The sequence below is a fragment of the Euprymna scolopes genome, chromosome 3 (genome assembly GCF_053919585.1).
Source record: "Euprymna scolopes isolate OS-2025 chromosome 3, ASM5391958v1, whole genome shotgun sequence".
In the NCBI taxonomy this organism is placed as follows: domain Eukaryota; kingdom Metazoa; phylum Mollusca; class Cephalopoda; order Sepiida; family Sepiolidae; genus Euprymna; species Euprymna scolopes.
Window position 1 is genome coordinate 41,369,742 of NC_136484.1, and position 14,810 is coordinate 41,384,551.

The 14,810-nt window shown below is 37.6% G+C and overlaps 1 protein-coding gene across 1 annotated transcript; it reads left to right on the top strand.

Moving 5' to 3' along the window:
- The first annotated feature begins 925 nt into the window (after positions 1-925).
- LOC145260990 (uncharacterized) lies at positions 926-1,663 on the top strand. The gene has a single exon (XM_080119122.1). The coding sequence runs from the start codon at positions 926-928 to the stop codon at positions 1,661-1,663; it is 738 nt and encodes a 245-aa protein (XP_079975248.1).
- Positions 1,664-14,810: the final 13,147 nt, after the last annotated feature.

The following is a 14,810-nucleotide window of genomic DNA, read 5'->3' on the forward strand; positions in this document are numbered from 1 at the left end:
AAACATGCAGACTGGTTTGATTAATCCAACAAAGAGATTATGGCACTCATTCAAAAGAAAAACCTGCTGTTTCAAAAGACCCTGAAAGAAAGATTCACAAGAGCATGAAGGGACAAGTACAAAAGTGTATAATCTAAACTTCAATTCAGAACCTGGCAGACAGAAATCACTCTAAAGCGTTCTTTGCATCGTTGAAGGAAGCGTACGGATCACAGGGTGCCTGCTTGAACTCTGTGAAGAGCATTGATGGCAGTGTGCTCCATACGGAGAAACACAATAATGAAGAGATGGAAGGAAAACTTCTGTTGAATCCAGAAACACGTGCTGAAGATGGAGCTGATAAAATACCTCAACTGCCGATTAGACACCAAATGGATGATTTACCAACAGCAGATGAACTTGACATGGCCATAAAGAGGACAAAGAACGGAAAGGCTGCAGGACCAGACAACATACCACCAGAAGTTTGGAAGCATGGTGGAGAAGTCAATTACTACAACTTTTCCACAACATCTGGACATCAACAGCAGAAGTTCCCCAGGATTTCAAAGATGCCAACATTGTGACAGTGTATAAGAGAAAAGGAGACAGGGCAGAATGCGGGAATCACAGAGGAATCTCACTTCTGTCTGTTGCTGCGAAGATTATGGTCAAAATCCTGCAGTATCGACTACAGGCCTTGGCTGAAGACATTCTACCGGAGAGCCAATGTGGATTCAGGGCCAACAGATCCACACAAGATATGATCTTTGCTCTCCGACAATTACAGGAAAAGTCCATTAAACAACGTCAACCTCTCATTGTCACCTTTGTAGATTTTAGCAAGGCTTTCGACAAAGTTGATAGAGACGTGCTTTGGAAGTTACTGAGATGCTATGGCTGACCACAGACCTTTACAAGAATACTGTGCAGTTTCCATGATGGCATGGCTGAACGCGTTTGCAGGGGCAACAGATGCTCAGACTCCTTTAGTGTTGGACACGGCATCAAGCAAGGCTGTGTCCTCATGCCAATCTTCCTTGCTGCTGTCCTGAAAAGCATGCCTGAAGAACTCGGTGATCTCTACATCCGAACCAGAAGTGATGGTGACCTTTTCAACCTCAGACACTTGAGAGCAAAAACTAGGACACATGAGTTAGTGATTAAGGAACTACTCTTTGCTGATGATTCAGCATTTGTGACCCACAGCCTCCAAACAATGCAAGATTTAGTGATAGCATTTGCCGAGGCATCCAAGAAATTTGGACTGACAATCAACATTAAGAAGACTGAAGTTTTGATTCAAGACACCCGTGACACAAAGATTAACCCGAGAGAAGTACTCCTGAATGGTACCCCATTGGCGGAAGTTGAACAGCTCACCTACCTGGGCAGTACTATTACGAACACTGGAAAAATCGATGAACAACTGTCAAAACGGATCCAAGCGGCTGCATCAGCCTTTGGAAAGTTGAGAGACCGTCTGTGGAATCAGATTAAAGACCAAGATGAAAGTGTACAGAGCTATTATCCTACTATCACTCCTGCACAGCTCAGAAATATGGACTCTCTACAGACGCCACTTCAAGAAATTAAACCTGATATAACAAAGGCACCTCCGTCATCTAATGGGTATTTCTTGGAAAGACCATGCATCGAATTTTGGAGTACTAGTAAAGGCTAAAATACCAAGTGGGGATGAAATAATCGTAACCAACCCACTGAGATGAACAGGAGATGAACAGACTAGCAAAAGCAGTTTTCTTTGGTGAGCTCAAAGAAGTTACACGAAAGGCGCATCGAAACTACGCTATAAAGACGTGTTTAAGAGACATTTGAAAAACACAAACAAACTCAACGACTGGAGAACAAAAACTGAAGAAGTGTGGTATCAGGCTGAGCCGATGCCATTAGAGATTACAGCATTGCTGCTTGGGAAGAAAAAAGAGTGCGACTACGGGCGCCACTGCCCGGATTTCCGGCCATCAAGTGTCACATCTGCGGCCGGGGTTTCAGAGCTCTGATCAGACTCGCATCGCACCTTCGACAAGGACACTAACTGACGTCCGCGTCATCGTCAAAATCGACGGACTACCCGAGAGAGAGAGAGAGAGAGAGAGAGAGAGAGAGAGAGAGAGAGAGAGAGAGAGAGAGAGAGAGAGAGAGAGAGAGATTTATATGTGTATGTATATATGTGATGTATATATTTATGTATATGTATATATGTAATGTATATATATATATATGTGTATATATGGATGTATGTAATGTATATATATATATGTAATGTATACATATGTGTGTATGTGTATATATGTATGTATGTAATGTATATATATATGTAATGTATACATATGGGTGTATGTGTATATATGTATGTATGTAACGTATATATATATATATATATAATGTATACATATGTTTGTATATGTATACATATACATGTATATCTATATATGTATACATATGTATGTATATATATATACATATACATGTATATATATATATGTATACATATGTATGGATATATATATGTATTAATATATGTCTATATATTTATGTGTATATATATGTATACATATATATGCATTAATATGTGTGTATATATGTATATGCGTGTGTAAATATAGATGTATATGTATGTGTGTGTAAATATAGAGAGAGACAACACGTGCACAATTTGATGTCAGTGTGGGAACTGTACACACAATTATTCTTGAGGAACTGAAGATGCAGAAGATTTGCACGAAGTTTGTCTCATGTGGGCTCAGTTCTGTACCCTCCCCATAGTCCAGACTTTGTTCCCTGTTAATTTTGGTTATTCCCCAAGCTCAAGGAAACCCTTCTAGGATATCATTATGAGACAATTAATGCGATGAAAGATGTGACGAGGGTCATTGACACACAAAAGATGACTTTCCTGGGGCGTTCCTAGAAGTTGTTGGAACGGTACAACAAGTGCATTGCAGCTGAAGGAGACTACTTTGAAGAGAACTAGTTTTATGTGTGTACTATGAATAAAAATGTCCATACGAAAAACGTCTGGAAACATATTGAACGTACCTCATATAAATAAATAAATAAATATATATATATATATATATATATATATATAATTTAAATTCTTCTCAACTAGAACGCAGGAAACAAAAACAAACAAATAAATTACTAAGCATAATTATGCTTAAGTACAAATCAATTATTAGTGCAGGTAAAAATACATTTAAATAAGGTTGAATTTACAAAAGTTCCTCACTAAAAAAATCTAATTATATTAAAATAATATAAAATACTAAATAATAAGTTTCAGGCTATTGTTTGCTGCAAGACTGTTACTGTTTATAGAAGCGCATTTGAACCAAAGTCAAACACATATCTGACAAAGAGATCTTTCTCGAAATTTAGAATACGGATATTCCATCAGACCATCTGACACAGGTAATTACGATACAAATGTAAATAAAATGTGTGTATGAAATATATGAATATATACACATGTATTTGTAGTTGTATTAATAAAACTATTCTTCATCTGCTTCAGTTTGCGCCTTTCTGTTTCCTCCTTCTGCCTTCTACATATTACGTTTAACTAATATATATATATATATATATATATATATATATATATACTAGCCTGGGTGCCTGGCGTTGACCGGGTGTTTGGATGTGCGTGTTGAACAAAAAGAAGTGGTTGTAGGCAGGCTCAAACCCGTACTGCGAAGGAGGAAAAGAACATGAAAAAAAAAACCTGACGCCAAACCGGAAGTGATGTAGGTTTAAATTAAGGCTAGTCAATCGAAAACATTGGCGAAAAAGCGCCCAGTTGAGGGTGAAGTGATTAATGTTTTTAGCCATTTTTTCCATATTTGTCATCCGAAGGGTCGGCTTCACAACGATACTGATCTTGTGAAAATCCATCGCCTGTCGAAAATTTACACAAACACACACAAATATATACATACATTTAAACAAACAGGTAAGATTTATATTATAAATTATATTGGACGCAGTATATAGTAATGATTTAAAAAGTTAAAAAAATAATAAAGACTCGTGCGCCACCACCGAGAATCGAAACCAAAACCTTCAGCTTACGACTTATTTTTGCCTCTGCCGCAAATGACTGGGCCATGAAGCCATATTTACTGCAAGGCTAAAAATTAAAACATGAACCAATAGCTACTACGTTATGCGTTCGTAATGACGGCCTTCGACCTTCACCTGGCAAATTTCATTTTTTTTTTTTTAATTTTCACACTTTTGCACCGATTTTTCCGGACTGAACCCAAATATCAAGTTTCGCATTGATTCAAATACCTTATATATGAAGTTTCATGTCTGTAGACCAAAAACTAGGAGGAGTTTGGTAAGCAAAATTTGGTAAACAAAAATATATACGTATACATAAATATATATGGAAACAATTATGTGTTTACAATAAACTTTTTACACAAATATTATGCAAGTATAAATTATGTAGAATATCTGCATTAATATAATTACACGTAATACTTAACTAAAGATGATCATCCCATAAGAAGACCGAAGGAACTAATAGGGAATTAATTAAAATGAATGTTTAAAAGAATATGCAAATTAGCTAGATCTTTTGCTAGTGAATGCAATTCCACGACACAACAAAATTGGATTTTCTTTTTAAATAAATAGAGAAAGGGATTTTAATATGAATACTAATACACACGCTTGATAAACGAATTCGTTGGAGTATAGAATATATGGATATGGCCCTTGCTTATGAAACCAGAGATGACTTCTGTCGCCGGATTTAAATCTATCGACTGGTGTTAATCGTGACACCCTGAACTGAAGATTCCCGATAGAATGAAACACTAGTGGCTGCAGGTATTTAATAATTATTATAGTAAATATATATATATATATATATATATATATATATATATATATATATAGAGAGAGAGAGAGAGAGAGAGAGAGAGAGAGAGAGGTATGTTTATGGTTATAACATAGACTGTTTAGTAAAAAAATTAATACTAGAACAACAAGAAATTAATTGTATCTGTAAACATATTAAAGCCGTTAACATGTCTCAAGCATTAAACATAAATTGTTTCATCTCTCGGATGCTCAAAATGTCCTCCTCCAACATTGCAACCTTTTGTATTCAAATCTATCCAGGACACTTTGACACACAGTGTAGCACAAATTCCGATTTTCATCAATATCTGTGAATGCGTCACAAATGTAATCTTTCACTTCATCCACCGTTTGTGGTTTCTTCTCATAGATCATTTTCTTTACAACGCCCCCAAAGGAGAACTCCATTGGTGTCAGGTTAGGTGAACGTCGTGGTCATTTAATGCTGACTGTTCTTCCGAATCGACGACGTGAAAAAACCTGTTATAAGCAGTCTCTTACTCTAAACGCACAATGTTGTGGTCATCCATCCTGCTGAAAGTACCGTTTTTTTTTTTCAAGAAAATTGGCAGTGACGTTTTTTTTTGTTTTTTTTTTAAACAGAATTTGTTTTTATAAAGATTTACAATTTACTGTTTTCATAAAAATTAGTCATCTTTATGACTAATTTTTATGAAAACCGTAAATTGTTAGGTAAAAGTATAGAAAAGTTTTTTCAAGAAAATTTGCAAATTAATTTTTGTCAACAAAGTTTAAAAAATAAACGAAACAAATACCCCCTCATCAGTAAAAAAATAATTTTAAAATTCCATGTTAATACAAAAAACAAAAATAAAATTGTTAATTTAGCGTTTGAATATTTGAACAACACTCGGCTTAATCAGGTGATTGTCGATCGAGCCCGAGCCATAATTGACGAAAATCCTGAGGATCCAGATCAAATTCTGCAAGAGTACAAAAAAAAAAAACAAAAAAAAAAAACTAAATAAATAAAAATAACAGAAAACTCCGTGGTTATATTATTTATTGTAGGTTGCTGGATTTTAATAACGATAGTATTTGAGTATATTTTGATTTTATATTATAAAATTAATTTAAAATATAATAAATACTAAAAGCCATATGTATTAAACACCAGCAATCCTACTTGAAAATAACGTTATGCATGAGACCAATAACAAGGACCATAAACTTCCAGATGTTGTTTTTTGCCGGATTATCTTAAAGATAATGTCTATCAAATCATTCCTCATATTATTCCAGATAATTGAAGAGGGCCATCACCGCCCAAGAAGGTCAGTGCCAAAAGAGGAATGTGCCAAACTTATTGATAATTTTGCACATTTTTAGACTATGGTTAAAACTAGCAAAGAATCTTATTATTTCATAGAATGGTTCAACAAGAATTTGGGCCTGAAAAGCAGATCCATGGTATTGTCTTCCACAGATGGATAAAACTCATGTATTCATAACTGTAACTTAAAGTACAAGTCCCGCATAGACTTAAGTTCTTTTGTACCAAATATTGTCGAATTTCTGATGGGATCGTGAATTTTATTAACGATTCGATGAGTGACATTTTCTTTGGTTCACCCTATACAGGTCGCAGACAAATGGAGAATAACATGTCGAAATGAAGATAAAAATTCTACGCTGTTCCTGATATAAATTAATGAAAGCGAAACAGAATACAAATGCTAGCGATAATTAAGCTTTCACGTTGGCCGCATTTATGCCATCATCAATTAGCGCATATTTGAGTTCTTTTACTGTTAGAACAACTTATTGATTTCTATACGAAGACATTGTCTGAATTCCTGATATGAGGAAGCGCAAATTTAATTATGCACTTTCACACATATGTCTTCATCTTGGCTGTTATGCTCATATTTTTTTTTTTCTTGCCACAACCCACCAACTATTTTATTAGTTAATATTGTTTTCCGTTTGGACTGTTATCAACGTTGCTATTTTTATTGTAGACTACGTTTCAGTGATGTGCCTCTTAGCGCCTTCTTCAGGCACAAAGTTTGTTCATGTATGGCAATATTTTTTCCATCATTTGAGAAAATCAGGGGCTGCAAGCAAAGATTCATTCGGACTAGACTTTATACCCTTTAAAAAGGGTAAAAGTTATAGCCCGTTGGTTGAGAATAAGTGCCTTTTTCCAAATTGATGGCTGAAGTTTGTAGTCATTTTTGCATTAAGTACTAACCACTATTTATCCCTAACTGAGTATCGAATGGATGCCATGGCACTTAGTTAAATGAATATGGGATCTACATGTAAGTATTAGAAAAACATAATAAATATAATCTAATCATATTATTACATCCTAGATTTCGGGGCATAAAATTAACTTTGGTCCTACTCGCTCTTAGGGTCAGTGTGTGCACCGGCTTTTCGTTGAAGGAATTTACCAACGAAGATGCGCCACCCGCCTGATTCCCATTAGATATTAAACCCTCGGGTATCGAGACTCCTATCTGACTTCAGTCGTCTAGCAAATAGGAGGTTATGCTTGTATTCCTTGTAATCCTCTGTGCAAACGGTTACGAAAACATGGCGAAAATAAGAGCATAGAATCGGCAGTTCAGCAGAAAGTAGGTAGATCAATACAAGGAGAAAGAGAAAACGAACAGAAATGGCGATCATAACTCATAATCCAAACAATTAGATTTTCATATTTTTTTCCTTTCTCATTTTTTTGGTCCGGCTATTATTTATTTTTTTATAAAAACAATCAACACTTGAACGGCGAAATAAAAACATAATCAACACACAAAATAGATAAAACAAAATACCATAGTTATCAATTTTTTTTTTTTTTTTTTTTACATAGGCATCACCACTTATAAAGGCCAAGAGGCCACTCGATGATAAGGGTTAAAGAGTGTACAGTAGAAATTGGACAATATAGTAATTGTTAGTAATGGAAATTCGGTAAATTTGTTAACTTATATGGAACGACTCATCAAAAACTTGTTTACGTTAGACTTGAAGACAACCATGTTGTAGTCAGCTGAATGCAGCGCCTTAGACCGCTCGGCCATCCTGACTGATTCACTAGCTTACACCACCGCATTTATATTTGCCCTCTATCGCCCCCACAACAGTGGAGTTACTGTCTTTAAGAGTATATCAGAAAAAATTGACCACATCCTGTCTGCTCATCCCGCGGCTAACATTCACATTTGCAGTGATTTCAACATCCACAATGTTGAATGGCTGACCCAGACAAATAAGACTGACGATGAGGGGAGGTTCTGTCATGATTTTGCCATTGCCTATGACCTCACTCAGATTGTTCGTGAGCCCACCCGTGTGCACGATACTACCGGTCAGTACACAAGCCTTCTAGATCCCTGAGCTATGTTCATGTTCCATTCTATCTCCTTTGGGATCCTCCGACCACTCCGTTGTATCAGTTAAGATAAAAATGAAATATAATAAGTCTACAAATGTACCTCTCCACCGTACTGTATACCGATACTCTATGGCTGACTGGGATAGTTTCCGTACATTCATATCTGATCTACCTCACCATTCCATGTTTAAAAAGGACGTGTCCTCTATAGTATCAGACCTTACCGAATGGTTACTTGTTGGCATAGACCAATTCATACCATCAAAAAAATTCCAACAAAAACCTAACAACCAACCATGGTTCTCCCCTAAATGTGCTGCCATCGCACATAGAAATCACTTTTTCCATAACTACCAACGTAATAGATGCACTGAAACTAAAGCTGCTTTCAGAAGCGCCAGCAACCACTGTAAAAGAGTAATAAAAACTGAAAGAGAGCTATATGCTCAATCCCTTAAATCCCAAGTAGCTGAGCAGCGGTTTGGTTCCCACCAGTTCTGGAAAATAGCAAATAGGATCCTGAACAGAAGCGTGCGTTCTATCCCAACCATTATCAATGGTCCAGAGATCATCTCGTCAGCATCCGACAAGGCCAAACTATTTTCCAAGAACTTTGCGGCAAATTCTACCCTATGCGACTAAGCCCATCAACTCCCCGTATTTCCTCCTACAACACACAACATGCTAGGTAACATAAAAATATCGCCAAACTAATCAAGAACCTTGATTCCAGTAAAGCAACTGGCCCTGACGGTTTTCAAATTATAGTATTAAAAAAGCTACAACCAGAAATGTCCTCCATACTTACCAAACTGTTTAAACGTTGCCTTAAGGAGAAGTGCTTTCTAACACCCTGGAAAATCTCATCAGTATGCTCTGTATTTAAGAATTCCGGTGATAAGTCATCTCTCTCTCAATACAGACCAATAAGTCTCCTGAGTGTCATGAGTAAGTTGCTGGAATCCATATTAAATAGAGAAGTAGTCAACCACCACTGCAGAAATAACCTTCTTAGTGACACGCAATATCGCTTCCGTTCTGCAAGATCTACAGCTGACGTGCCAACAGTTATATCACATAGAATTAGCGAATCTCTCAACAAAGGCTTCATTTCTAGGGCAATTGCTCTTGACATATCAAAGGCCTTCGATAAGGTATGGCATAAAGGCCTACTTCACAAGATTTCCAGCTACAGTATAACTGGAAATGTTTTCTCTATCATGAAATTATTTCTCTCTGATAGGCTCATAAGAGTAGCAGTTGATGGGCAGAAATCACAGTATTAATGCTGGAGTCCCTCAGGGGTCAATCCTGGGGCCAACTCTCTTCTTGATCTACATCAATGATCTCCCAAAACACATACTTAAATCATTCGTTGACATCTATGCTGATGACACGACTATCTATGGCAACACATCAAAGACCGTAAATGGCAACAATCTCTCTGATTTTCTCTCCTCAGATCTTGAGCGCGTGGTACAGTGGGGGAAGAGGTGGCTGGTTACCTTTAATGCATCTAAGACCAAGCTCCTATCATTACTTCATAAACGCTCTGATCCCCATCTGGCATCGATTGAAATGAATGGCTCTCGTCTAGGGGAGGCCCCATGTTTTGATAAGCTTCTGGGTTTGACCTTTACTCCTGATCTGAAATTGAACACATACATCAAGTCTGTGGCCAAAGTCGCTGAGGAAATGGTGGGATCCTTCTACTGCTCCAGAAGATATCTCACTAATGATGCAATTCTCTATCTGTATAAAAGCCAAGTACGTCCAAGGATGCAGTACTGCTGCCACATTTGAGCAGGAGCTGCTAAAAACAGTCTATCCTGCCTTGACTGAGTACAAAATATACTTTGTGGCTTGGTGGGGGATGACCTTTTCTCTTCCCTGCAACCTCTCTCCCACAGAAAAGATGTTGTGACCCTGTCTCTGTTTTATCGTTATTTCCATGGCAAGTGCTCGTCTGAGCTCCATTCTCCGGTCCCCCCCCCCAGCAATCTTTCATGAAAAACACCCGACTAGCTGAAACCACTGTCAATAATTTTCCCCACTCTTTATCCGTGACTAAATCAAAACGTATATTCCATGAACAAAGCTTCTTTCTTAGAACTGCACGCCTGTGGAACTCTCTGCCACTTGCCTGTTTCCCCCCTGAAGTCAACTTGAATGTCTTCAAGTCCAACACAAACAAATTCCTGACAAACCGCCCCCTTAAGTAATGACACCTTATCAAATCCCCAATACTAACTATTACTACGATACTATCCCACTGATTAGTGTACACACAATAACCCTTATCCCCGAGTGGCTCCTGGGCCTTAATAAGTGGTGACCCCCATGTAAAAAAAAGCAAAAAAAAAAAAAGCTGGAAAGCAGGAAAATGGAAGACAATTCCATAGGCGTGTAGTTCAAAGAAAGGAGCTTTGTTCACGGAATTTACGTTTAGGTTTAGGTATAGATAAAGAGTGGGGGAAATTGTTGATAGTGTTTTCTGCCAGACGGATGTTTCTTGTGAAACTTTGGCGAGAGGGGACCATAGACTGAAGCTCAGTCGAGCACTTGCCATGAAAATAACGATACAGCAGAAACACACTCGCAACATCTCTTCTTTGAGAAAGAGGTTGCAGTGAAGAAAAAAGGACATCCCTTCCGAGGCTACGAAGTCTATTTTGAACTCTATCAAGACAGGTTAAGTCCTTTCTAGCAGCTCCTGCCCAGATGTGGCAACAATACTCCATCCTTGGACGTACCTGGCTCTTATATAGATAGAAAATTGCATCAGTAATGAGATATCTACTGGATCAATAGAAGGATCACACCATTTTTCCAGCGGCCTTGGCAACGGATTTAATGTATGTGTTCCATTTAAGATCATGAGTAAATGTCAAGCCCAGAAGCTTGTCAAAACATGAGGCCTCCCCAAGATGAGAGCTATACATTTCAATTGATGCCAGATGGGGATCAGAGCGTTGATGATGTAAAGATAAAAGCTTGATAAAAGAGTCTTTCGGTTTTCCCCGGTAATTAGAAAGTCTTATGAGATTTAAGCATAAAGAAGTTTTTTTGACTGAATGTTCAATGGGACGACCAAACGGATCTCTGGAAATGTAGGAAAGATGAGGGTTTAAACACAGTTTTCTTGACTGAATATTCAGTAAATGATACAATGGGACTCAGCCGTATCCTCGAGTCCTTAAAAAATATAGCAAAGATTTTTTTTTTCACATGAGACGAGCAGGGGGTAAGACCCTGGCGTGACATGAATCTGTGAACCAGGGCTAGCAAGAGAAAATATTACGGACCTGTTTCTTTTTGACTTAATCTCCGGAAGGATGTATCCGATTCATTGCGTAAAACTTCCAATTTACAAGGTCATGCATTTCTGATTCCATCCTCGCTGTAACATCCAATAAGGGACCTTGTACGCCTCAGGATAGGAAATTGTCCACCATTATTTCTCGATGTGCGATTAAGACCTTTTTGCCCCAGCACAAAAAAAATGTGTCTCTTCACGCCAGTATCAACTGAGTGAGAGAGAAAATCTTTTTTTTTTCCCCGTCACCGATCGGCATGTGCATGACGTCATTCACCAAATAGAATGTGTTTTTGTCTGATAGGTTTCTTGTCGCCTATGTGATCTCTCATTCTGATTTAATGTCGTTGCTTACAGCTGCTCCGCTGAATCAGGGTATCGCTGTATTGTCTCTTCCTTCTTTCTCCATTGTTGCTTGGACCCCGTTCATCACAATATGGTAAACAACTTTCTCTCTTTGTCTGTCTGTCTCTCTATATATATGAAATAAATGGAAACGGCACTAACTCTGTGAGTTTAACCGGCTTCTTCCAAAGGAGGAAGTTCCATCAGAGTACGAAATTCACAAGCGGTCCCTAATCGCATGAATATCCCCATTAGGGGAAATGATGACATTGGGATTTTGCAACTCTTACAGGGAGGTATCGAGGTCCTTCTACATACAGCACCTGGAATTCCCAAATTGATCACCCATTTGGTACTGACCAGGCTCTCTCTCGCTCTTATATATATATATATATATATATATATATATATATATATAGTCATCCACATACAGTACTGTTTCGCTGTATTACAACTCATCAGTGTGGCTAGACAGGCAACTATCTCAAGCAAGGATCAAAACCCGACTACCCAAACGACAGTCAAGGCTTCTCACCATTACACTATACGGCTGCTGTTGTGCGATTAGTGAATTAACGATGTTTTGACATCGTCCAAATGCCTAAGCTTTATTTGTTTACACAAAGAGCATTGCTTAATATGCTAATGGCAGTTTGTATATCATTTCCCAATATGCTCAACTCAAGATACGGAACATTATAGTCATCCACCTACAGTACTGTTTCGCTGTATCACAGCTTATCAGTGCGGCTAGACAGTCAAGTACCTCAAGCCATGCGAGTGGTGCCATTAAAATGAGCGACCTGTTATGCATTTGAATTAATTATGAATTTATTTTTCTACATAGTTAGCACTGTTCTCAATGTACTTTTGCAAACCTCTTTTAATGTCTTCGTCATAAAAGTCCACAGTATGCTTTTCATCCATGTCTCTGTTGCCAATCTGAAAATGATGAACATTTTCTAACTGCAATGACATCAACTGCACCAGTTTCGTAAATGTTCAACAGGCGCCGGTGAATGTTGATTGGTGCAATTTTTTTCTATATTGAGGAATTCAGTGACATCTATCTGCTTCTGCTGCACATCCATGACAGGGGTTGCTTTCTTAGTATCACGCCTTCAATATATGCAACAGAGAGATGAAACTAAGTTCAATCATTATAACAATGTAATTTGCAATCCCCTCTCTGATCCATTCATGCAAAATAAAAAATAGGAGGTATTACTTTCGGAACGCCACCTCGTAATTAATTGGAACACGATTGTTAGTATGCTGATCAAATAAACCATCCATTCTCTAAGAGTTTGATGTCGCATTAATTGTATAATTATTGTAAGCAAACTGTATGTGTGTCTGTGTGTGTGTGTGTATCTTTTTTTTTTTTTTACAAAGGCGTCACCACTTATCAAGGCCTGGAGGCGACTCGAAGAAAAGGGTTAATGAGTGTACGGTAGTCAATGGGATAATATCGTAGTAACCGTTTGTAATGTAAATTTGATAAATTGGATTACTTAAGGGGATGGCTCATCAAGAACTTGTTTACATTGGACTTGAAGACAATCATATTGCAGTCAGCCGGAAAGTAGACAAATGGAAAACATTTCCACAGGCGTGCAGTTCTAAGAAAGAAGCTTTGCTCATGGAATCCCCACACAAATAAAGAGTGGGGGAAATTATTGATAGTGGTTTCAGCTAACCGAGTGTTTATCGTGAAAGTTTTGCAAGCTGGGGCCATAGATTGAAACTCAGGTGAGGACTCGCCATGAAAATAACGATAAAGCAGAGAGAGGCTCGCAACGTCTCTTCTGTGGGAAAGAGGTTGCAGGAAAAAGAAAAGGGCATCTCCCACTAAGCTACGAAGTCTATTTTTAACTCTGTCAAGGTAGGATGAGTGCTTCTAACAACTCCTGCCCAGATGTGGCAACAGTACTTTATCCTAGGACGTACTTGGCTTTTATATAGATAGAGAATTGCATCAGCAGTGAGATATCTACTGGAGCGGTAAAATGATACCACCATTTTCCGAGCGACTTTGGCAACGGATTTGATGTACTTTTTTCATTTCAGATCAGGAGTAAAGGTAACATTTGATTTCAGCTACAAGTTCAGATAGACATACGTATATGTAATGGTCATTGGTGCACAAATCAGAGACGCGTGTGCAGAGTTTAAAGCCGTCAAGGCAGTCTTTAAATCAATTAAATTTTTACAAAAGCAATTTTATTTCTGCTATTTGCACCTCAAACAGCTGGTGCTATTGAATGTTCAACAATTTCTGAGCATTTATAATACTTCACAGATATAAAGAAGGATTGATTTGACATTGCGGTTAAAGACGCACGCCTTTGTGCTTATGCTGATTTCCCTGGAGACTTAAATATGCTTCAAACAGTATCAAGGCTGGACAAATCTCTGCGCATGGACATTGATAGAAAAACAGTCTAATCTGCAGATCGAATAAAGGTTTCAGTTCAAAAGTCCCGGAAGATCACTAACTATGACAGACATCTCACTTCTCAGGAAATGCCAGACCAACCCCATCCTTTTCAGTTTCAATAACACACACACACACACACACACACACACACACACACACACACGCACACACACACACACACGCACACACACACACACACACACATATATATGGCAAAAAGGTCTATATTCCAAATTTTAAGATGTTGTCCATCGCACCGTTTATTTCTTTATTTGAAATTTGAATGTGAAAACTTGAAATTTTGAATATAGATCTTTTTGTAATATATGCTTTTTTTATTGAAACTGAAAAGGATGACGTTTGTTATTTCTTTGTATATGCTCTGTAATTATATTGAACTTCTTAAATTAAAGGATTGGTATGAATAAAAGATGAACTATAACTGAATAAGAATATTTTTCCCATAA